The 24,092-nt window shown below is 65.9% G+C and overlaps 7 protein-coding genes across 7 annotated transcripts; all 7 read left to right on the top strand.

The window, feature by feature from the left end:
* Nucleotides 1–363: 363 nt before the first annotated feature.
* LMXM_03_0790 (conserved hypothetical protein) lies at nt 364–1,704 on the top strand (the record flags this gene model as incomplete). The annotated part of the gene is made up of 1 exon (XM_003871698.1): nt 364–1,704. One exon carries the CDS (start codon nt 364–366, stop codon nt 1,702–1,704), a length of 1,341 nt encoding a protein of 446 aa, XP_003871747.1.
* A 1,633-nt stretch (nt 1,705–3,337) lies between these two features.
* Nucleotides 3,338–12,490, top strand: LMXM_03_0780 (putative protein kinase; the record flags this gene model as incomplete). The annotated part of the gene is made up of 1 exon (XM_003871697.1): nt 3,338–12,490. One exon carries the CDS (start codon nt 3,338–3,340, stop codon nt 12,488–12,490), a length of 9,153 nt encoding a protein of 3,050 aa, XP_003871746.1.
* A 677-nt stretch (nt 12,491–13,167) lies between these two features.
* LMXM_03_0770 (uncharacterized protein) lies at nt 13,168–14,790 on the top strand (the record flags this gene model as incomplete). Its single annotated transcript, XM_003871696.1, has 1 exon — nt 13,168–14,790. The coding sequence occupies one exon, from the start codon at nt 13,168–13,170 to the stop codon at nt 14,788–14,790; it is 1,623 nt and encodes a 540-aa protein (XP_003871745.1).
* Nucleotides 14,791–15,533: 743 nt separating this feature from the next.
* On the top strand, nt 15,534–16,505 carry LMXM_03_0760 (conserved hypothetical protein; the record flags this gene model as incomplete). The annotated part of the gene is made up of 1 exon (XM_003871695.1): nt 15,534–16,505. The coding sequence occupies one exon, from the start codon at nt 15,534–15,536 to the stop codon at nt 16,503–16,505; it is 972 nt and encodes a 323-aa protein (XP_003871744.1).
* An 816-nt stretch (nt 16,506–17,321) lies between these two features.
* Nucleotides 17,322–19,430, top strand: LMXM_03_0750 (conserved hypothetical protein; the record flags this gene model as incomplete). Its single annotated transcript, XM_003871694.1, has 1 exon — nt 17,322–19,430. One exon carries the CDS (start codon nt 17,322–17,324, stop codon nt 19,428–19,430), a length of 2,109 nt encoding a protein of 702 aa, XP_003871743.1.
* Nucleotides 19,431–20,091: 661 nt separating this feature from the next.
* On the top strand, nt 20,092–20,346 carry LMXM_03_0740 (putative cytochrome c oxidase copper chaperone; the record flags this gene model as incomplete). The annotated part of the gene is made up of 1 exon (XM_003871693.1): nt 20,092–20,346. One exon carries the CDS (start codon nt 20,092–20,094, stop codon nt 20,344–20,346), a length of 255 nt encoding a protein of 84 aa, XP_003871742.1.
* An 864-nt stretch (nt 20,347–21,210) lies between these two features.
* On the top strand, nt 21,211–22,326 carry LMXM_03_0730 (conserved hypothetical protein; the record flags this gene model as incomplete). Its single annotated transcript, XM_003871692.1, has 1 exon — nt 21,211–22,326. The coding sequence occupies one exon, from the start codon at nt 21,211–21,213 to the stop codon at nt 22,324–22,326; it is 1,116 nt and encodes a 371-aa protein (XP_003871741.1).
* Nucleotides 22,327–24,092: the final 1,766 nt, after the last annotated feature.

Genomic DNA, 24,092 nt, shown 5'->3' with positions numbered 1-24,092 from the left:
GTGGGCATGCGTGTCTCCATGCCAAACGCGGCAGACGCCGTACGCCGCCGCCGGAGCGAGCCTAAGTCGAAGCGGGGCCGGAAACATGGCTTTCTGCAGGCGCAGCTTGATCGCACACGCCCTCTCCACATGCACACGCGCAAGAGCACGCAGGCGCAACCACTCCGTCCCCCTTCCCTCCTTCCGTCTGTCTGTCGCGTAGGTCTCTCCATCCTTTGTCTCCAGCGGGGAAAGGCGCCAACGAGCACTGCCCTCTACAGCGAGCCTACACACGCACATCACCACCTCCGACCACAGCGTCTCCTCACACAAGCGCTACCGCACACAGCCACCATCATGCAGGTTCTGTCGGAGGCGACCCCCATGACCAACGGTGAGGTGTACGCCTTGCTGCGCCGTCGCCGCGATGAGCGAAACGCGGCGCGGCACCCGCCTTTTGGACTGCAGCCCGTGCTCGCCGACAGCCACCAGCGTGCGGCTGTCGCCACCGGCGCTGCTGCAGCAACCGCGGTCGTGCCATCAGCGGCGGCATCCGCGTCAGCTATATCCAGAGCAGCGTCGGTGATGAGCCACAGCAACGTCGGGCAGAATAGCGGCAGCAAGGCAGCGCCGGCGGGGACCATTGCAATCACCTCCTCCGCAGCAGCAGCGGCGTCGACCGCCAGCATCCTCGCCTCACCCTCCTCCGTACACCTGGTCGTGCTCCTTACAGAGGTAACCATGCTCAACTACATCGCAAACCACTCCTCCCTGCTGCTCGAATCGGCAAGCCCGGCGCCGGCTGGCGCGCGAGCGCGCACGTGTACGCTGCGCGACGTGTACGGGCCCACGTCGGTGTACAACCGGGTCGTTGGCTCCGAAAGTCGAAGTGGTGCCGCTGTAGGGGCGTCGGCAACGGCCGCGGGCTCGCTGGTGGATTCAGAGCTCGTGTCATCGTGCTACGCCAAGTTGGCCTCCCACCGCCCAGGGACACGCGGCCACGTCCGCGGCGTCGAGGAGCTGCTGGAGCACTTTGAAGAGGTGGGGCGTGCGCAGGAGCGCTTCTACGCGGCAGGGGTGCGCCGCGCGGTGCAACGGCTTTGGCGCCGGCGGCTGTGGGTGCCAACGGAGGGCCCGCACCCGCCGCCATCTCCGCCGTTGCGCAACGGTAGCGCCCTGATAAAAATCGAGTCGGTCGCCGAGGAGGACGTTGACAGCACAACGGAGGCGGTGCAGAGGTTGTCGCTGGCTGCCCAGCACCCGTCATCCCCCGCAGTGGCAGCAACGACGACGTCGCAGGACAAGGTAGCCAGGCAGAGCGGTGCTGGACAGACGAGCAACGACGTTGAAGGTGCGCAGCCCACCAACGCGTCGCATGTGGTGACGCCGCTGCTGTTCGAGCCTACTCCACTATGGAGCCCAGCGGCGAGGAACGGTGGTGGCAAGGGTAGCGCAGATGGCGGTGCGGCTGCCGCGAGCACGGCGCACAGTCCCCTCAGCTATCACGCGCAGCTACAGCTGCAGCAGGCGAGTCGGTCTCTGCTGTCGGAGGCCGAAGTACTACAGCTCGTCGTAGGCCGGCCACAGCGTGCACTTGACGTGTACCGGCTGCTGGACGACGTCGATGGCCGCCTGCAGTACAGGGAAGAAGCGGTGAACGCCTTCGTGGAGGCCGTGACGGCCGTCTTCGCTGAATGGGGAGTGCGGGGCGGAGGGCGGAGGTGATAGGCAGGCGCCCAGCACCCCCAGCAATGCCACGGGCCGCGCGTGTATGCGTGAGCGTGCATGGCCCCGTCTGCCTGCGCTTGTCTAACAAACTCAGAGTAAAGGCTAAGCCGATGCACGATAGGACGAACAGAGCACATGTCACGCAACGATAGATGGGAGGTGGCCGGGCCGGGCCGGGTGGGGTAGTAGGAGGGGGAGGGGGCTCTCCTCACCTCTACAGACGCACCCGTCCCCCACCCACCCCGCCGCTCTCGCGCTCCGGTCAGTGCCCTCTAACCTCAGCATGCCTGCGACTCCTGTGCCTCTCGAGGGAGCCCAATGCAAGGTCTGCCTCACCTCGTCCTCCGCGACTGTTCGCGTACTACCACCGCTCCTCCCTCGCCTCCTCTCTCCCCCCTCTGTCGTCGTCGTAATTGCTGTATCGCTGCACACCCACAGTGCTTATCCCCTCTACACCCACGCGCGCCCACACAGGCACGCACGCATCTCTCCACACCCCATCCTCGGCCGCGACGCGTGCGCCCCGCGCCTGCCACCGCGAGTGGCCGTGCCTCTGCCTCCGTGCACACGACGGTGTCCGTCTCTCCTCTCACACACACACACACACCACACAAGCGCGCGTGCGTCCAACGCGTATTGGGCCACGCCAAACCCGAAGCCTCCGACGGGGGGGCACGAAGCCAAGAAGCAGAAGAGCGCCTGCCGCGCGCCCCTCTCCAACACACTCCCTCCGTCCCTCCCCCTCTGCCCCTCCGTGGGTTTCTCACACCACCACCACCTCCTCCTCCTCCCCCCCCACTGTATGCCTCTGTAGTATATATATATATATAACGTATGCCCTGTGCGCAATCACGCGTCCCCTTCTGAGTTCTGTGTGCCTTCTCACTAACCTTTACGGCCCTATTACGCGGTAGCAGCCCGCAGCAGCAGCCAGCCAGTGGTGGCGGTGGTGGCACGAACCATTGACTCACCGACGCCGCGCTCTTCGGCTTGTTTGCTTTTGATTTTGCATTGTCTTTTCTCTCGCTGGTGTTTGGTGTGGCGCTGCGTCCTGCGCCTCTCCACTGCTGTCGCTGCTGCTCGTCTGCCCGGGTCTCCTCCCTCTTCTGCCGTGGTGCTCACCTCGCTTATCATTCTCTCGCTCTTGGTTCGTCCGTCCATCCACTACACCTCCTCCCCCCCCCCTCCCCCCCCATCGCTTCCTCTTGTCGGCCCCATCCCAAGTGTCTCCCGGTGTCGCTCGCTTCGTCGGCGCGTGTGTTCCTCCCTCCGTATTCCCTTCCTGCTCCGTGTGTGTTGTGTTGTGTTGTGTGTGGTCGTTGCCTGTCTTGTCCTTCTCCTTGCTGCTCCTTCACGTTGTCCCTCCTCTTGGGTGGCCGAGGTGTACGTCGACGACGGGCCGGCTCCTGTCAACCGCCCCTCCTCCCCTCCCCTACACACCTCCCCTCCGCTGCTGCGTTGGTTCTCCGCTTCGCTGTTGCATCACGTGTACAACGCACGCACACGCTGCGCCTCACCCCCCCCCGTCGTGCCCTTCTTCTCGCCCTCACCCATTTCGAGCTGCCGTGCGTGCGTGCGTGCGTGTGTGTGTGTGTGTGTGTCGGTCCCCCTCCCTCGCTCGAGTTGACCAATGCTACGCTGGGCAGCGCACTTCTTCGGCAAGACGAGCACCGGTGCGGCGGCCGCGACAGACACAAGCGATGGCGGCACGAGAGAGGCCGCTGTGCACGAGGAGCAGCCTCGTCGCCCGCGTCGTGGGGCCGATGTGCCGCCGCTGAGGCAGTGGTGGATTTCCGCTGATGCGGAAGACTCCTCTGCCGCCGCGGCACGTCCGTCGCCTCCCGCCTCCCTCACCCTTGCAGACGCCGGCATGGATGACGACTATGGCTCTCCCGGGACGCTTGACCTCGCGGCGTCACTAAGCTTTGGCGCATCGCCTCCTGCTGCGGCGGCAGAAGCGCCAGAAACGAAAGTGGTCAGCGCGAGAAGTGCGGACGTGACGACGGCGCCCACCGCGCACGCTCACGACGACGACGACGACGCCGTCGACGACTTCCTGCGAAATGTCATTGCCGGCAAGACAGACATGCTGCGCAAGCAGCTCGCTCAGGAAAAGCTCGAGGCCGCCGCGGCCGCAGCAGCAGCAGCAGCAGCTAATCCTGGCCACCTCACCCACAACACCGCCAGCGGCACTCGCGGTGGCGGTGCTGCTCTCGACAAGACCACCAGGCGGAGCAGCACATCGACGGTTGGAGTCGTGACTGGCGACGGCGCCGCCTCCATGGGGAGCGCCATGCACTTGCAGACGTCGATAAGCACCGTCACCACGACGGCGGGCAGCCCACGCCCAGTGGGGAGGGCGACGGCAAGTCGAGGAGGGAGCTCGATGGCGGCGACAACGACAACGGGCGCAGCATTGACCGCTGGAGGCGCCTCGCAGCAGCACTACCCCGCACGCCGGAGTCGATACGTCAGCTCCGCCGCCCGCTCGCTGCAGGACTACGAGCTGATTGCCTTTCTCGGCAGTGGCACGTTCGCCGAAGTCACGTTGGCGCGCAACAAGGTCACTGGGAAGTACTTCGCCGTGAAGAAAATCTCCAAGCAGCGAGTGAAGGAGGAGGGCTGCATTGAGCGCACCTTCACGGAGCGGCAGCTCCTCGCCAAGCTGCACCACCCCTTCCTCGTGCGCCTCTACCAGGCCTTCCAGAGCCAGACACACCTCTACCTCGTGCTGGACTTTGCACAGGGCGGCGACCTCTACTCGCTCAACATGCAGCAGCTGTGGCTCCGCAGCATGAAGCGAAGCCTGGTCAAGATGCAGTACCCGTACTACCAGACCACCTCTAGCACCCTCACCCCGGCGCTCTCTCCTGCCGCGGCAGCGTCGGATGCACAGCAACAGCAACCCAAAGCATCCCCCGTATCGGCACCAGCGCATGACGCAGAGCTGACGCCCGGACCGGTCCTCCCATGTCTTCCCTCCTCCGCCGCTGTGACGCAGCCCACAGAGGTTGTTCCGGGTGCGCAGCGACAGCAACCAAAAGGCAGCAGCGGCACCACAACCTCGGACAGAGACGCAATCCTTGCATCTTCCGCCATGGTTAGAAGTCTGGGGCCCAGCACAGTCAGCAGTGCCTCTCGGTCGAGCAACGCCGTCGCGAACACCGCCACGGGAGAGGCATTGCCTCTGCCCTCAGCGCAGGACGGTCACGCGAGCGGCGTGGCGGATGGCGCCCACCAGGTCGTGGTCGCCGTGGCCGACGAGGGGGAGACGGAAGAGGAAGACACGGACAGGACCGAGCTTGACGGCGCCACCGACAACAACCACAGCGTGGCCGAGGCCCCGCCCTCCGCAGTACTGCAGCGGCAGCAGAGGAAGAGTAGGCACGCCCAGCAAGGTGCCGCTGACTGCCTCGGCCGCAACACGCGGCTCCCAACGGACTTGTTGTACTACACGACCGACGCCGTCGACGAGTTTTCCATCAGCCGCAACGCCGGCAGCGACGGCGCGGCGGCGTCCGAGACCTTCGCGGCGGGCAGCGGCGGAAGCAGAAGCTCGCCGACAACACCCATCACCTCACGCACGCCGGAGGCCACAAAGTCCGCAGCGGCCAATGCCGCGGCAGCAGTCGGAGACAGTGCTCCCGCTGCGACCCGAGATGCCGTAGCCGCATCCTCGGCGGCTTCGGTGGCGTCTAGTGGCCGCGGGCGGTACCGACTGCTGCGGCGGCGCACGCTTCCCGCAGTCGAGCGTGACGGTGGTGCTCGCGGCGGTCGTTCTGTGTGTCCATCCTCTTCCTCATCGGCTGATGAGGATAACGGCAAGGGCAGACGGCGGCGAGATACCGCTGACAAGGACGGCCGTGGCAGCTCTGCCGACTCGGCGCGGCAGCTAGCGTGGAAGCCGCGAGGCGTAGCGGTCACAAGCCCGACCACTCAGGCTGGGGCGGCTGCGCCTCGGCGCCTGCCATCCCCTGCGGCATCCACGCCAAGTCGACAAGCCCCCACCGGTAGCGCCAGCGGCGTGTCTACCGCGACGAACAGTACCGCGTTCCCATTCGCCACGAGACCGTCGGGCCTCACGACGACCGACTTGGCCACGCCGCGGACGCAGGTGCCACGGTCACAGCCACCTGTGCACCTCCAATACGACGAGAGGAGAAGTAGCGGCGGCCACAGCAACAACGGTGGTGGCGGTGCGGACGAGGCACTGCGAGACGGCGAATTGTCTTCGGCGATGACGGTGCCCGCGACGAGCGCCGCAGGTGGCACCAGCGCGGCTGACGCGCAGAGGAGAAAGACAACCAAGAGCGCGTGGCCGCCGGCCACGGAGGCGGAGCAGCCGCGGCTTGCCAGCGATAACAGCCACACCGCGACCAGCGCCACAAGTGCAGCTGCAACGTCACCGCCGAGAGGGCAAGGGGGAAAGGCGAAGGTCGTCAGCGACAGGGGCGAGGGCAGCAGCGACAGTAGCCGCCACGCACCCGAGAAAAAGGCTGCCGAGTCGCATGATGCGTCGGAGGCTGCGGCCGACCAGCGCTCCCTCTCCACGGACATCACCGACGCAGCGAAGTTGCTTTCGGCCACCGCGACGACGATGTCCTTCGCTGGTGCGACCGCGGCGCAGGACGCGGCCGCCCCAGCCGCTGCGCTTCGGGTCGATCTGGCCGCGCCGTTCCACCAGGTTGCGATGGAGAGCAGCGCGAGTGTGCTGCGGACGCTGCCGAGCGCGGAGTTTGCGCCTGACGAGGTGCATCGGTTCCCGCTGCGGCTCATCGCCTTCTACGCGGTTGAGGTGGCGCTCGTGCTGCAGTACCTGCACCGTGAAGGTTTTCTCTACCGCGACCTAAAGCCGGAGAACATTTTGATGCGCAGCGACGGGCACGTGATGCTGACGGACTTCGGCGTCGCGAAGTACCGCAAGGGTGCCGCCATTATGCCATCAGGGAGCGGCGACGGCGCCCACGGAGAGGTTGCAAGCAGCCCCTCTTCGGGCGCCGGTGCTGGCACCGATGGCAGGGCAAACAGCTTCACCGGCACGACGCAGTACATGAGCCCGGAGATGCTGCGTGGGCAACCGCACGACTCCCGCACCGACTGGTGGAGTTACGGGTGTCTGCTGTTCGAGTGGGCGAATGGGCGCAAGGCCTTCAACGCACAGAACCAGTTCGCGCTCTTCCGCTCCATCGTAGAGGAGGACGTGAAGATCACCGCAGAGGACTACCGGCTCACGCCGCTGGAGGTGCACACACGCGTCGCACAGCTGCACTACCGCGCGGAGGAGGTGCGGCTGGCGTACGAGCAGCGGCTGGCGCGGCGGATGCAGCGCAGCTTCACGCCATTGTCGCAGTCCACAAGACTGCCACCGACGCCGTCGGCCCTGAGAGCCGAGGTCACCTACAACCCCAGCAACCGCAGCTTCGATGTGCAGCTGCGCTCTCCAGCGATCTCGGCCATGTCCTTCGCGCAGTCCGGCATCGACGGCGCCGGCGCAGCGGCGGAGGGGGCGGAAGAAGCACTGACGAACGACGCAGTGAAGGGCTGCACCCCGCATCAGAAGGATTCCCGTCACCGTTCACCGCCTCTGGTGCCGCCGTCCGACGCTGCAGCCACACACGCCACCCCGCACCAACATCCCCACCGTCGCCTACACAGCTATAGCTACGTGTCGCCGCACGCCACAGCAGCGGTGCAGAGCGCATCTGTGGCGGTGCGGCTGAACGATTCCTTCACGAACCAGCTCGGTGCGCGGGCCGTATCCAGGACTGCCAGTGCGGAGGAAGACACTCACGGACCGTCGCCGCAGTCGACGCTGAACGACTCCTTCGCCGGCATGGAATCCAACTCCGTCGTGTCGCTCGGTGGAGCGCCGACGAACCTATCCATGCGTCTGGCCACCACCGAGGACGGCGTCATCGCTGCGCTGCTCTCGACCACCTCTTCCTCGACGGCGGTGCACCTCCAGCACCAGCAAGAGCAGCAGGAGCGGCATCGCCGCCATCAGCGGCGCCGACTGCGCCTCTCCTGCCTCAACCTGGACGATGCGACCCGCGACCGCTACATCGACAACGCCGTCGCGCAGATGGCTGAGGCTCAGGCGCTGCTGCGCGACCTGACGATGAAGCTGCTGGACCGCCGCATGGAGCACCGCCTCAGCGGCGAGGCCGTCCTGGAGCACCCCTTCTTCACCTGCCCGTACATTGTCTCGCAGCTGTACTACGATGTGTATCAACAGCGTGTCCTGTCGACGGAGATGCGCCGCTCCGTGCGCGCTGCCTTCGGCTCCAACAACTTCCCGGCCGACCTCATGGCGCCGACGTGGGATGGGACGCTGCAGCAGCCCAAGACGGCCACCGCTGCTGCTGCTGCCACGTCTGTCTCGCACACGCACAACCCCTTTCTGGAGATTCCGCTGCCGTCGCAGACGCGGCCGGAGGACTGGCGCGAGCTCTTCATGGAGCGCCGCATTCGGGCCCCCTACGCGCCACGGCTGCGCACCCGCGACGACCTGCGCTACTTTCCGGCTGCGGTGACGGCGACGGGACTCTCCGCCGCGGCGGAGCAGCACCGCCGCATCAAGAAGGTGAAGGAGCAGCAGAGGGAGCTGATGATGATGCGCGCCAACATGGTAGTGGCGACCGCCCCGAACAACAGCCTCAGCAGCGCGAGCTTCACAGCAACCCTGTCCTGCCCAAACACGCAGCTGCCGGCGAACGTCAGTGGCAGTGGCAGTGGTGGTGGCAGTGGTGGTGGTGGTGGTGGCTCAGTCGTTCTTGTGCCCCTCGATGCGGAAGCGGCGCAACAGGTGCAGCAGCTTCTGGTGGCGAGCGCCAGCAGTCTCAGTCTGCACCATCGAGATCTCGCCTCTCCTCTGCCTGAGCTTGACCCCGCCGAAGAAGAGGCAGCCGCGCACACCAATGGCATGAGAACCGCTCTGGCAATGTCCCACGCGGTCGCCGCACCAGTCACGCTCACGTCTTCCGGTGCTGGCGTAGCGGTCGCCACGCTGGCTCCCAGCTCTCAGGGGCCGACGGAGATGATGCAGCCGCTGCAGCTGCCCGAGGTGGAGGTGATAGCAGCCGTCACCCCTGACTTTGGCGATGCTTCACCGTCGCACAAGAGACTGGCCGATGTGTCGGCTCAGAGCTCCGCGGCCGGTGATGCCCGAGGGGCAGACATCGCGGAGGAGGCGCAGCTCGACACGGGGGGGAAGACAGCTACCAGAACGGCGGTGACTATTACGTCAGCGCCGGTTGTTGAGCTTCGGCCAGATCTCTTCGACCGCGCTGCGACGCTACCGCAGAGCTTCGTGGATGCCGCGCTGGCGGTGGCGGCAGCAGCCCAGAAGAAGCAGCAGCAGCGCTCTGCAGACCCCGGTACTGCCCCTGTGGAGACTCATCGCAGCAGCACTGGAGGCGTGGCAGCGGCCGAGACAACTTGTGTCTCGGCCTCCACTGACGCAGCGCGCAACACCAGCGCAGAGAGGAGCACCTTCGCCGCAACGCCACCGACTTCACTTGTGGCTCTGCCGCAGCAGCAGCCGGCCAGGGTGGATGGCGCAGTGCTCAACAGCTCTGTGCTGCCCACAGGCCGCGAGATGGCCTACGCTGCCGACGGCCGTGCCGACGGGCGACTGAGCAGAACGCTCTCAACATGTGGTGGCGCTGGTGCGCACAGTACGGCAGACGCGGAGGCGGTCGTGGAGGACGCGGAGAAGGCACACGCCGAGGTGCTGATAGACGAGGACGAGAGTCATGATGGCGGTGGTGGGTACTACGAGCAGGATGCCCTCGCCGAGGACGACGCGCACGCGGTGGACGGCGGCGATGATTCTAGAATGGCGGAAGAGGAGGCAGCCGCCGCAGCCGACATGACGAGCGAAACAGATATCACCACGGTTGCCGCGGTCAACTCGACGATGGAGGCTAGTAGCTTCGAAGACTCCCATGCGAGTGTGCGGCTGCCGACGCCGACGCCGACACGACGCGGCGCGTTGGCCAAATCGTTTGGAGTGGTTAGCAGCCCCGGGACGAGCGTGTGGGGGAGCAGCGCTGCACACCCACTCTCTCCCGGCGTCGGCAGCGTCGACGTGGAGGTGATGAACAACGACGACGACAACAACCTCTGCCGCCGCGGCAGCGTATCGGCCACCAGTCCGCCTTCTATCGTGCCCGTGGAGGTGCCACCGGCGGCCAAGATTTCCCCTGACCTGCCCAGCCACAGCGGCGAGATGCACTGCGACCTCAACGCCTTTGCAATGTCGTCGGTCTCCTCCACGACCCCCACGCTCTTCGACGACTCGCAGCAGTCGCTGTCGACCAGCCTCGGCCCCAGCGGCGCTGGCGGTCCGTACGGTACGAGCAGCGCGTGGACGACGCCATCGTCTGCCGACACACAAGTTCCTGAGCGGGAGTATCAACGCCGAGTCCACCACCATCGCCGTCCGCTGTCGTCCGCCGACAGCAGTGGGAACCAAGACATGCCGGACGTATCGCCGCGCATGCTACCGTTGCCGCCGTCCCTCGCGCACCGTGAAGAGAGTCAGCCGCAGCCCCCGGAAAAGCTGTCGTCCGCTGCGACGTCCTTCGAGAACGCCTTGCTTCCCGCAACCACCTCGTCCTCCAGCACCACCAACACCACACCCTTGGGGACTATCATGATGATTCAGTCCACTGAGCTGACGGGTGTTGGCAGATCGCTTAGTGCCGCCACCACCACAGCAGGTACCGCAAGTGACGCCGCGCTGTCGTGCACCACGTCGCCAGCGGCGCTGCAGGCGCCGGCGGCCGTCCGTGACGGTACCACAGCCGTCGGCGGTGTCAAGGCCTCGCCGGAGAGCCCGTGGGGCAGGGAACTGCATAGTACTGTTGCTTCGCGTTCTGGCGGCCCGCAGACCCCGGTCGCATCCTCCGCCGTGGCGCGTCGTGATCCACACCCATCAGGCGCGGCTGCAGCCGCGGTCACAAGAGTGGCGACCATGAACATCGACCACGACGTGGCTGATGATAACGACGATAACCGCGATGTGGGGATAGCGGACGAGGAGGGCTACGAGAGAAGTGGTGGTGAGGAGCACAGCAGCGGCGACGACGGCAGCGGTGACACGATGACCACCCCCGTCAGCTCAAGCGGAGGGCAAGACGAGGACGATCGGAAGAGTGACCCCAGTGAATTGGGCGACTCAGCACGGCAACCGATGCTGTCCGCGCCAGCCAGTTCACGTGGTGCGAACGTCCCCGGGAGTGAGCGCAACGCGGACCCCATGCTGTTCATTCTGGACTCGTCCGCGTCCTCCGTCTCCACGACGACGTCCAGCTCGGTGCACGCCTCCTCCATGTCCTCGGGCACCTCGTCGACAAGCTCGCAGGGTGACAGCAACAGGGCCGCCGCGATGTATCCCACAACCACGCGCCCACCAATGGCACTGCTGGCTGGGGCCGACCGTGGCGGCGGTGGCGGTCCCTCCGGCACCATCAGCGGGTCCCGACAACGCGGCGACATCATCTCCTCCTCTCCCTACGACACACCGTGGTCGCTCGACGCTCGCATCGGCAGCCGCAGCGGTGGTGATGATCACCGTCGCCGCAGCAGCGACCAGTCCATCCCGCATCGGTACACTCACCTCGGTCGCGACGCTGCGCACGGTGGTGTCGGCATGAGCCTGCCCTTTGCCGCCACAGATGTGACGGTAGCTGTGAGCCCGACCATGTACGCGGCCCTCTCGGCAAACGCGCCGCTGTCCGTAGAGAGCAGCAACAGCCGGCTCTTCAGCACCGCGGGTACCTCCTCTCTCAGCATCGGCACGATCGGTGGCGGCGCTAGCGACGCCGCAGGGTTTCTTGGGCCGCTGACGACCACGCTCTCTGGTGTCGCGTACAACGTCGATGACGAGGCTAGCATGAGCGCCTTTGCAGCGACGTCGGTGATGCAGGTCGAAGGCGGCGACGCCGACAGCGGCGCAGCATCGACGCCGCCATCCAGCTACGGCAGGCGCGGTCAGGGCAGCAAGGATGCCGTCGGGGCCACCGCCAGCAGCGGTGCCGGCAGCCCTTCAGCCGCGGGTCGCCGACGAGACGTGCAGGCGATCTGGGCGCAGCAACAACGCAAGCGAATCGCCCGCGAACTACAGCAGCAGCAGGAGGAACCGGATCCCTCGGCGGCAGCGTCGCTGCTGTGCGAGGCCGGCGATGAAAGCGGTCGTCGGGACATCAGTGACAGTGGAGGATGGTGGTCGTATTGGTCCAAACACAGCAGCAACGACGCCACCATCTCCTCTACAGGCAAGCTCGTCGGTGTCACCTCCAAAGACGGCTGTGCTGCAGCTCAGCACCGGCGGATGCACTTGGGCGTGCCATACGACTACAGCACCGGCGACGATGACAAGGATGATCCCGCTGCCGCGGAGCGGTGCGGTAGCTCGTCGAAGCGGCAGTCCTGTTCCGCGAAAAGCGGCGGTGAACAGGGCTGCAGTGATGGTCGAGGTGCCAAGAGAGACCGCGGGAACTTGGCCTTGACAAGCTGGGGCAACGAAGGTGGTGCGGACGGCCGGACCGGTGCCACTGGCGACGGCAGCAACAGCGGTGGCCTCAGCAGCTTGGGCGCGGGGGGTGGCGGGTTCGACCACTTTCAGAACTTTTCCTTCACCTCTCCACAGATTCTTCAGCAGTACCTTACCTCCTCCTCCGGCGGCGGCGGCGGCGACGTTGACGAGGGAGGGCAACGTCCGCACCACCAGCGACTTCGTCGTGGTCGCCTGGACAGCGGCGACTCTGGAGAATCCTGATGCACGTCGGATGCGCAAGTGGGAGGACTCTGTGGCGTGGTGCCCCTCGTTGCTCACCATGACCACCACCGCCGCCGCCGCCAGGGCTCCGCGGCTGCTCCTCGCGCGCCAAGCGTGATATCTACTTGGTATGCTGAAGTCTTTTCCTGAGACGCCTAAAGGCACACTGCGGGCGAGCCCGGCCGTGGGGGTGTGGGGGGGGATGGGGCGTGTGCGCATCCGTCCGCCTATGATCTCCCCACCGCACACCTGGCGTGGCCCGTGCCCTGCCAATCCCCCTTCCTGTATTCTCGCTTCGACTGCGTGCACGGCGATGCCGCCGTTGCACAGACTCGCTGACCCCACGGTAAGACAGACAACACCGGAAGCGAAAGATGCGTGATGAGCGCACGGGTGGTCGGCGGGCCCGACGGAGCGACACACACACGCGCGCGACACGCAACCGTATGTGCACCTCTTGCCATCCATCCATCCATCCCACTCTCCCGCTCCGTGATGTGATCCCACTCCACCCCCTCCTCCTCACCGACCACCGCTGCGGCGGCGGCGGATGCCATCCAGTTACCTCGCACATTCCAAGACGACAGCGACAGCATCCATATAGACGCACTCATCACACAACAGCACCGCCCTCCACGCACCCAAACAGAGACAGCATACGCCACCTCGCATCCCCCATGCCGCCCCCGCCGACGGTCAGCTTCATCGATGCGGTGAGGCAGCGCTACGGCTCTGCCGACGACAACACGGAGGAGCCGCTCGGTGAGGCCTTTGCGCAGGACAAGAAATGGCTGTTTGTGGGCGTGCAGCAGACGCGCGTGAAGCAGAGCCGCCACGATCGACTCACCCTTGTCGTGCTGCGCAACTGTGGCATCAACGTGGCCATGCAGGAGCCGAGCGCCACCACGGCCGCAGGCGGCGGCCCAAAAGAGCTGCAGGAAGCGAACATGGTCCGGCTAGAGGAGCTGGACCTGTCAGAGAACACGGCGCTCTCGCTAACCGAGGTTGGCAAGCTCATGCCCTACCTCCCACGCCTGGCAACACTGCAGCTGTGCAGCATACCGGGCCTGCTTCAGATGGCACCACCGGCGACGGCGGCACTCTCGTCGTCGCACCTGTCGAAGCTCGTTTTAAACAACACCGGCTTCCGCTCCCTGGCGCAGCTGCGCGCTCTCGTCGAGTTGCCACAACTCAAGGAGCTGCACTTGGACTCCAACAAGCTCACCTCGCTCGACGTTGTCGTCGCCCCACCGCCGGCGTCGCCAGGGCCAGCGGAGGGGATGGCGGCAAACGACTCTGGCGCTGGTGCAGCAGCCGGCGAGGTTGTCTTTCCTCATGTCACGACTCTGAGCCTTGCGCACAACGAGTTGTCGGACTGGAGAGCCATCGGTGTGGCCGTCGCGCAGGTCTTCCCGGCACTCACGCAGCTGTACCTAACCGACAACAAGCTCGAAGACCTTGTACTGCCGGAGACCCTCGTCGCACGCGCGGCTGCCGGTGTGGCCCTCACAGCAGAGCTGGAAGACGGTGGTGTGCTGCAGCCGTACCGCTACCTTCGCCCACTAACGCTACTGTGCCTGAAGGACAACGCTACGTTGTGCAACACCAGCACGGTAGACGCCGTGCGCATCCTCTGCCCGAAGCTCGCCACCTTCCGCATCACGTATAGCACGCTGCTTCCCACATGGAATGAAGCCAGCAGTCGCATGTACGTCGTGGCCGCGCTGCCGACGATCACGCTGCTAAACCGCGGCACCGTGCGGGCCAAGGAGCGGCTGGACTCGGAGCTGCTGTACATCCAGCGTGGGCTGCTTCAGCGTCAGATGGATGAGGAGTCGCGTGGCGGAGCCAACAAGGTGAGCGACTCCGCCACGGCCGCACCCCTTCCGCGCATCGCGTACCCGCTCGTCGATGTACTCAAGGAGAAGCACAAGGACGTCGTGCTCGCCATCCAGCGCGACGGCGACACCGCGACGACGACGGGCGCCAGCTACGTCATGATTACCGTCACTTTTCACTTCGTGAACGGTTACGCCGCCGCCGCCGCCACGACGTCTTCGTCGAGCCCGATGACGACGCACACGTCGACGCTGCCGAGCACGTTGACAGTGGCGAAGCTGAAGGCGCTGGTTCAAAAGGTCTTTCAAGTACAGCCGGTCAACCAGCGGCTCAGCTACCGCAGCGGCGACGACGGTGTGCTGGAGCTGCAGACGCCGCTGGACAACGAGCTAGAAACGCTTGGGTACTACGGAGTGTCCGACGGGTCCATCATCTACGTCGAGGACGCCTCGCTGCGGTAAGACGCCGCTGTGCCAGCCTCGCCTCGCCGCCAGCCCTGTCCCTCCTCCACCCGTCGTCGCCTGACTGCTCCACGGCGCAGCTGACGACGGGACCGCTGGCAGCCCTCATGGGTGTGGGGGGGGGGGTCGGTGGCGGTGAACGACTAGCGCGTTAGTGCGATCCCCCTAATGTGACACGTACGAAGAAGCATTGAAGCCTGACCAAAACCCACGACGGCCCAGCGAGACGCACTACCCCAACCCCACCGCCGGCCCCTCCCCCTCTCGCCCTGCGTTCATCACATCTCGGGAGGGAGGGGGGGGGCATGTCTGCTCGTGTGCCAGCGAGTGCGTGGGGAAGACCGCGTGAAATAAGCCGTGAAGGGAGAGAGCGCCATACACACACACACACTTCCCCACCTCACAGGGAGAGAGATGCATCGCTGGCACCTCAGGGCCCAGAGAGGCGCACACGCGAGAAGCGTGTTCGTCAGCTGCCCGCTAGTCCGTGTTGTCCCGTTGCTTGCTCTGTCCAATCCTCTCTCGACTCCTCTCCCCCTTCACGCCGCCACCATAACAACAACAGCCTCATCATCGACGGAAGTGGCTGTCCACAGAGCGTTAGCGCGTGCTGTCCACCCCCCCCCTCCTACCTCCCCCTCGTCGCTGTCGTCGTTCGTACAAACCCGAGCTGACCACACACGATCACGACAGCTGGCAGCGGCAGCGGCAGCAGCAACAGGCGAATACCTCGGCTCGAGGCGATGCGGCCGTTCGCGTGTCGGACGGTGCTGGCAGCAGCAGCCTCGCTGGCCGCCAATGCGACGCTGATCCCGGTGCGAAACTGCTATGATAGCGGCCGCGTGGAGCGTAGCGGCGCCGCTGCCGCCGCGGTCTCCTCCTCCGTGCCGTACAGGCGTTCCTCAGCGCCGCCGCGCCACGCACACCCCGTTGGCGGCCACCGCCACGGCCCCGTCAAGGATCGCTTTCCGCCCGTGCCGACCGACCTCGCCGACCCGCGACGCCGCCTCGCCGTTCTCGTGGACGGCTCGAACCCCAACCTCATCCCCGGCGGCTGCACCACGGTGGATCAGGTGTACCGCACGAGCGCCCTCTTCACCACCGTTCTGCCAGCTGTCCTGCAGGTTGGCGTTCCAGTGCTGCTCCGCGTCTTTGCGCACCAGCTGCCCGCCGTTTGGGAACCGCTCCTGGCTGGGAGCAGCAGCAGCAGCAGCAGCGCCACCCAAGGCGGCAGCGCCTCTGCCGGCCATCACACGCCGACCGACAGTGCCGGACAGCCCATTTCACTCGTCCCGCTTCTCCCCCTCCAACCGCCGCCGCCGTCGTCGTCGTCGTCGTCGTCCACCGCGGACGCCGCCATCGTGCCGCAGGTGCAGTTCGAGTACTTCCGGGTGGAGCGCTTTATCCCGGTGGCGATGCAGATGGAGGCGGACGCGCGCCACCTCTACGAGTTCCGCCACACGAACAAGGTGGAGGGGGTCTGCTACGTGTGCCACGAAGTCGACCGCCCCATGTACATCTCACTCATGGAAGAGCAGCGGACGGGGTCCGTCGAGCTGGAGGGGCTGCTGAGCGAGGTTCGCGGCAAGGGCCGGAGGGCGGAAGCCACAGAGGAGAGGCCCGCTAAGGCGGCCTTCTTCAACCAGTACGTGCTGGATGAGCTCGGCATGGCTGGGGAGCTGCTGGCCGACTCACGGTCGAAGAACGGCGCGTGATGACCTCTACAGCGTGATGGGGTATTCGAAAGCAGTCGTGTACGGCTATGTGCGTTGTGTGTGTGGTGATCACGTTGTGGTGTGTAGCAGCGTGTTGTCCTGCCGAGGTGTGCGTGTACGTGTACGATGCAGAATTCTAAGTTGTGCCAGTGCGTGTGCTGGTCTCGCTCCACCTGACAAGCGAAAGCGCCGTAGCATACATATCTCCCTCACCCCCCCCCTTCCATGACGCACGCAACACCCATTCTGTTGGCGCGTCTGGTGGCTGCTGCACTGGTCGCGGTCATCTCACCCTGACGTGCGTGGGGGGGAGGCGGAGGGCGTATCGGAGATGGGCGATGCGGCGGTGCTCATCTTCCTCACCCCATGCCAAGCCTCCGTCCCCACCAACCCCCAACACACGCACGCACGCACATGCCGACGCGCCGCTGCCTCTCTCATGAGTGGGCACGGGCGCAGAGGAGCGGCAACAACGGTGAGGGAGATGCGATGCTGCACCGGCACCAAAGGTGTATCGAAGTTTGGATGCATGAGGGGGGAGGCCTGGGCTGCCACCCCTCTCCTCATGAGCACCACCAACCAGCACTGCCTTCACCCCTCCCCTCCCCTCTTTATGCCACGATTCGCGCGCATGCACGCGTGTGCAGTCGTGGAAGGGCAGGCGCGCATCCGTGTGCACGACCAACATACGCTGGACCCTTAACCCCATCACGAGCCCTGCTTGACGCTGGCCCTTGAGAAGACGGGAGGTACGCCCCACTCGCGCGCGAGAACACGCACACGCCCACTTCCTCGCGCCCACGCGGGGACGCATCCATGGGCTTCGTCGATCGCGGAGGTGGCCGGGAGGCAAAAGGCGCGAGTCTGCGCCGGTCCAAGAACAACCCCGGTGCCCCCACCGCGAAGAACAAAACCACCAAACGGGAATACACGGCCCCGGCCACACGCGCCACGCCAACGCCGCCACCCGCGTGCCTGCCGGTGCTGAAGGCCTTGATCGCTGCCGCCCCGGCCGAGGGGGCCGCGATGGAGGCAACGGCTGCATCGGCAGTGGGCGGCCTCGAAAAGGCGCTTGCAGCCGTCCGCGATGCTGCACAGACCGGCGGATCGCCCTACATCGACGCCGCTGTGGCGCTCCTGTCACGCAAGCTGGAGGAGGATCAGGAGGGCATCTTTCGCCGCGCCGTCGAGGAAGGCAAGCTGACCGCCATGGTCTGCTGGTGTGGTGAGGTGGAGCGGCAGTCGCTGCTGCTGAGCACGTGTGTGCAGCATAACAAGCTTTACCGGGGAACTTTGGAGCAGCAGCAGCGCAGCGCCACCGGTGGTGATCCCCGACATGTACACTTCAACGTCGATGGCGCCGTGGTCGGCTCCGTCACAGCAGCGGCGACGACATCGTCGTCGCCGGGAAAGGCCGGCATTCTTCTGTACGCGGTGCTCGGCATCCACGTCAACAGCATCGACCGCGTGAACATGCGAGTGCATGATCAGTGGATCAAGGAGCTCGAGGCTAACGTGAAGCACGGCGACGTTGTCGGCGTCCTCACGGGCCTGAACCTCAGCCGCGAGCACGGCACGCACTACGCGCAGGAGCGCCTGTTCAAGGAGTGCTGGCGTGTTGCGGCTGAGGTACGTCTGCCGCTGGTGTTGCACCTCGGCGCAGGGGATGCGGCATCGCTCACGGAAACAGTGAACCGCGCCGCCAAGCTGCTCAACGAACTCCTCGCCGCTACATCAACGGCGGCAGACGGCGCCGGCGCCGCTCCGTCTGCAGTGGTGCTGCACAATGGCTTGCATGCCCTCCACGCCTCCACAGCGATGCAGCAGCTTGTCCGTGCGCACCGCCCAGCAGCGGGGCCGACAGCACCGGCGGCTGTTCCGTTTTACGTACTGGTAACGGCGGATGGTCTGGCGGTGGCGAAGACAGAGGGCAGCGAAACGAAGGCGACAGCGACAGCCGACAGTGGGGCGTCGGCTGAGGCGCTCGCAGCCTTGCTGCCTCCACGTGCCGGGCTTGGCTCCGACTCTGACAGCGCTGCCGCCACCACCGCCACCACCAGCAGCAGCAGCAGCGGAGGAGGAGGGGGAGACGCTGCCGTGCACCTCTCACAGCTTCTTATCGGGACTGGTGCGCCTTGGGGCACGCCACGAAATCTGCCAGACCCCTACCTCTGCACCCTGCCCAACGAGCCAGGAAACTACGCGTACGTTGTGCAGACGGTCTACGACGCGATGCAGCCACCCCCGGCGGCGGCGGCGGCTGAGCTGACACTCGCCGATCTGTCGGCCATCGCTGCCGTGAATCATCTGCTTGCCTTCTTCCACGAGTGTGTCTTGGAGCAGCAGCAGCCGGTGGCCGTGGCTGGACTGACCGACAGCGATGCCAAGCGCGATCTGGAGGCGCTGCTGGCCGAGGCGGCGAAGGAACGGGAGCGGATGGAGCAGGAGCGGCGGCGCGAGGAGGCGGCGCTGGCGCAGGCCCGTAGCGAGGAGCTGCAGGAGAAGCGCAGCAAGAGAGAGCGGAAGAAGAACGTCAAGGCGAATAACCGGTCAAACTTCACACACTTCCGCAACAAAGACTTTGCACCTCGGCAGAGCAAGCAGGAGAAGCGGGCGCCTTCGTCGGCATCGGCAACCTCCGACAGCGACAGCGACAGCGCCGGGGAGCCCAGCAGCCTGGCGGCCCAGGTGGAGCGGCTGCTGGAGGTGAACGCTGCCCACCGCAATCCAGAGTCCAGGACGCAGCGGCAGCAAGCAGGTCGGGGCAAGGGGAAGGGCCAAAGTGCGTTGGGAGGGTCGAAGAAGGTGGGCAGCAGCGCAGACAAGCAGCAGCAGCAGCACAGCGCTGGTGCCGGCGGCAAGGTCAAGAACGGAAGCCCCAGGGATAGCAGCGACCGCGATGGTAGCGATGACGACGACGAGTGATCGACGCACACGCGCACGTGCGTCGTGGGCGGGATGCGTGCGCGCGGGGGGAGGTGTATCGATTCCGGCAGGGAAGCAACGGAAGACGTGTCCTAATTTTTTCTGCGTGTGTCCAGCGCAGCGGCGGGCCTTTGGCAGCCGGAGCGGTGCAAGAGTTCCGATCGGGGGGCGGGAGCGAGCTGCTCCCTGCCCGCACAGCGGATCTATTGCCGATGAGCCGCCGCTGCGTCCCATCAGTGCTGTGTGCACGTACATGTCTGTGTGTATGTGTGTGTAACCTCCCCTCCCTCCGCCGCGCGTGAGTGGACTCCAGCGACAATGCGGTGCCAAGCTGCTGGGCGCACTTGGGTGTGCGCGTGGATGATTGTAAAGTGGGAGAAGAAGAGGGGGGAGGGGGGGCCGTGGAGAAGTGTCTCCATCTCCCAGACACGCCCTTCCCTCGCACCACAGCAGTGTCACCATCGCCACCTCCTCAACCCACCTCTCCATCTGCCCTTGTATGTGTGTGTGTGTGTGTGTGCGGCGGCGCGCCGGCTTATAGCGCCTCTGCCAGCCTCCATCAACCCTTCACTCCACCACCACCACGGCCTTTGCGGAGCTTGTGCGAGGGTCTCCCTCTTGCTCGCTACACACATCCGACGCCATACAACGGGCACCCATCATGGGAAACAGCGCATCCTCTGTTGGTGGTGTGGCGCCCCCTCAGCAGCTGGACCAGCGGCAGTCGTCCAAGACACCCAGCTGCAAGATCTGCTGCGCCTGCCCGCAGGAGCGCCGCGCCCGTGATGAGTGCACGCTCCTCAGGAACATGGACGAGTGCGAGACCGAAATAGCAGCCTTCTACGCGTGTCTGCGGAGGGAAGGCTTCAGCGCGGAGGAGGTGAACGCGCTCAAGAGGAACACCAAGACGATGTGAGGAAGGCGGCGTCAACGGTCCGGCGCATTCTTCTTCGCCGCCATTGCACTGCCCCTCTCCCCATGCACACACCGGGCGTGCAGCAACGCAAGCGTCGTGATGCGTGCGCCTGTGAAGACGTCTGTGTGCCTGGGGCTTTTCCTTCACGCTTTCGATCCCCTCCCGCACGGTCCCACCCATCCTCGCCGCCTCCATCGTTGCCCCCCCCCTCCCTCACTGTGTGTGTGTGGGCGGGGGGGGAGCAACGATGGAGGCCCCGGCAATGCGCGCCCGCTCTGCGGACGCAGGCACGGCGCGGCTGAGGAAGAGGATAAGCCGAACAGCAGGAGCGAGGAGGGCGTATGCGGAGCCGGTGTGCACGGAGGGTGCCAGGTGCATGCCTCAGGGCAAAAGACTCCCCCACCCTCTCCCCTCCCCACACACACGCACACATCACCCCCTAACCTGTGCGTCAAGCAGTAAGAGTTTCGTACATCAGAGTAAACTGAACAGCACCCGCGTTGGCGAGTCCAAGAGGAGCAGTACGCGATACCGCTTGGCGACACACGCACACGATGCGATGCAGCCGCGGCGCCTCCCTTCTCTGCTTAGCTCGTCCTCCTCCTCCCCCCCCCCCATCGGCATGGGGCACGACGACGACGACCCCGCCGCCGCCGCCGCCGCCCGGTGGGCGCCATCATGAGCGTAATGGATGCCTTGATACGGTGATGTGCACACACCCAACCACCTCCCCGCCCACCTCTCTCTGATACAAAGCACACAGGAGACATGGCCGCTCCAGCGTCCTCTGCGACGCTCCCTTCGGCCCTGCAGCTGACGGCGAGCGCCGGTGCGGGTGGCAAGCGCCAATCGCGTGCCGCCACCATGTCAGCGCCCAAGCAGGCCTCCAAGGCAGCAGCAGCGGCGGTGGCCCCGTCACCACCGTCTTTTCATGTCTTCGCCGACCTTCCCGACCATCTTCTCTGCTCCCCAGACAACTCAGTGTGGGTGTACGGGCAGTACACACTTTCCTTCCTCACCTCCGAGGCAGCCGCGCAGGCAAGGCTGGAGAGGAAGGTGCAGTGCATGATGCGAGAGGCGCAGCGGCACTACGACATCAGCTGCGCCTTCTTCCACTCGCTGACGAGCGAAGAACAGATGGCAGAGGTCCTGCGCGTCGGCAGCGGTGGCGGGGCGCTGTCGCTCCCTCCCGCCATGACGGCGGCGACGGGGGCACCCGCCAAGAGCGACCCGAAACGTCTGACAGGTGTGCACCGCGCGTTGCGAGACGCGTGGCCGACGCGGCACGGGCCCGACATGAGCGACGCCGCCAACGGTCTCGCCGCGCGCGAGGTGGGGGGCGCCGGTGAGGGCGAATCGTCGGAGAACCGCTACTCGGCCGGACTCCGTGTGAACCTCGTCCTTGACATCGTTGCATCCCGCAAGACCCTCCGCACCGTGCCGCTGCGCAGCCGGCCGTACCGCCTCGCCGAGTACCTGTACCAGTTCGTCATGCAGCCGGCGACCACGCAGCGGGCAGCAGCAGCAGCAGCAGGCCGGGGTGACATGGCGCTTCATGTGCGCTCGCTCATTATAGGCATCAGTGACGCGGACACAACTCTTGTAGGCTGCCACGTTGTGTGTCCGTACCGCCACCTGATGTCCCCTACGCCGATGATGATGCGGGTGCGTCGCGCGATCGAGAAGGCAGCGGATCAGGAGCGAGCCCGCGCTCTCGCCGCCGCCGAAGCCGCCAACACCACCGTGAGTGGTCTCGATACACAATGCCAGGCGTCCTCAGCAGCAGTGGCGGCGGAGGCTCCAGCCAGCAACGCCGCCCCCTCCCCGCTATGCAGTTTAGTGGCCAGTCAACTGGCACGCTACCGCCGTGTTGACGCGTTGTTCCCGGCACCGTACGCCCGAGTGCCGCCGCAGTCGCTGGCGCAGATCGACCAGAGTCGGCTCATCCTCTGCACACCCGGCACGCTGCTGGACGGCTGATGGCGGACGGGCCGGCAGAGACCCGCCCGGCAGCATCGCTTCACTATTCTTTGGCGCAGAGGTGGCGACAAGAGCACGCGAGGGGAGAGAGAAGGGTCAGCGTACCCTCCTGCACCCGTCCAGTGACATGCTTCACCAAGCACCGATCTTTCCTCTGTGCGCGGTCGCGTGCCCCTCACGCTCTTGGATTAGGCACCACGACAGGGGGGCGAGGAGGAGGCAGCGGCGCGGCGACTCTCCCTCTCCTCCCTCGCTTTGGGAGTGGCGCAGGACGAAGGGACGGGACGGGACGGGGGAGACACGTAAGCGGTGTCGATCCCGTGAGTCGCGCGCTCTCGCACGTGCGTGCGGGGCGGGCTGAGAGAGCCGGTGTGGTGTGCGCCGCCACGGTGGATCTGGAAGCCCCCGTCCCCCATTGAAGCGGAGGCCGGCGTGTGTATGTTGGGGAGTGCGTCCTGCCTACCCCACTCCCCCTCGGCATCTCTCTCTCACTGACCCTCAGCCCATCGTGTACTCACGGCTGGCTGCACCTGCGGGGTGGGCCGGTGTCGCTGTGTCTGCGTAGCTGAGCTGTCCACGTCCGCGTCTTCGGCGCCCTCCCTGCGAGGCCCCACACCCCTTCCTGCGCGCACGGACGCACACACGCGTCCCACCCGCGCGTTATCACGGTCGCGCGTGATGTGTATGACGGCCTCGCCGCATCCGTGTCGGTGGGTGGCGGCTCTGCATCCGCCGTCGCCCACGCGACTCCCTCCATCTCGGCACACACCACACACACACACGCACACGCCGGTTATCCTCACTGGCAACGCGCTGCTTGATGTACACAGTCCTGTCGCTGCCTGGGTTGTCTCACGTTATGTATGTTGCCTCACACACGCGGAGCGAGAGGGGGGCAGAGAGGCCAACCGTGCCCCCCCCCCTGCGCACGCGTATCTCCGTGCGCGGGTGCCCTCAGTGTATGTATGGTTGTGCCACCATTGCCCACGGAGCCAAAGTCTTTCTCTTGATGCCTCTTCACCTCCCATCGCGTCGGCGCGTGAGGCGTGCACGTGCGTGTGCGCGCGCCGGTCGAGGGCCGAAGCCGGTATTCTATCGCCTTCGCTTGCACTATCCGTGATGGCCTGTGCGTGGTCGATGACGCCGCCCCCCTCCCTCCCCTGACTCACCGCACCCGTCTGTGCAGCGCGGCCATCAGCGTGCGCACTCAACGGAGGAAGAGAAGGGGGGAGGAGAGTGGACGAGCACGCAGAGCCGCCACTGTCTCCCCACTCTCCTCCTCCTCCCCCCCCTTTCTCCTCCTTGTGCCTCTCCCACTCCCGCACACTGCCTCACATGATCCCCACGGCTGCGCCTCCACACACCCCACGACCACCAACATCCTCCCAGAACATCAGAAGCACCGCGAAGGCACATCCGCGGCCCACGAAGAAGGCTGAGCTCAGACACTACGAAGCGCGTGACCCCAGCTCGTCTCAGCACCCTCAGTGGGAGAGGAGGGAGAGGTTATATGCATAGTTCCATGGCGTCGCGCATGGGTGCTGTTTCGACGCGCTGCAGCACTGCGCTCTGGCGAAGAGGCCTCTGCCACGGCTGTCGTGCGCGCGTCGGCGTGCCGGCCGGGTCACTGTCCCTGTCAACATCACGCACCACCACCTCTGCACCGCCTCACACGCCGCCCCGCCACCACGACACGGGTGGTGGTGTGTCCTTGGCCAATCTCGCCAAGGTGTTCCAGCAGCTGAGCTCCGACGACACAGGGGGCG

This window comes from Leishmania mexicana, chromosome 3 (genome assembly GCF_000234665.1).
Source record: "Leishmania mexicana MHOM/GT/2001/U1103 complete genome, chromosome 3".
In the NCBI taxonomy this organism is placed as follows: domain Eukaryota; phylum Euglenozoa; class Kinetoplastea; order Trypanosomatida; family Trypanosomatidae; genus Leishmania; species Leishmania mexicana.
The sequence above is the reverse complement of the archived record's forward strand: the minus strand, read 5'-3'. Positions and strand labels throughout refer to the sequence as shown.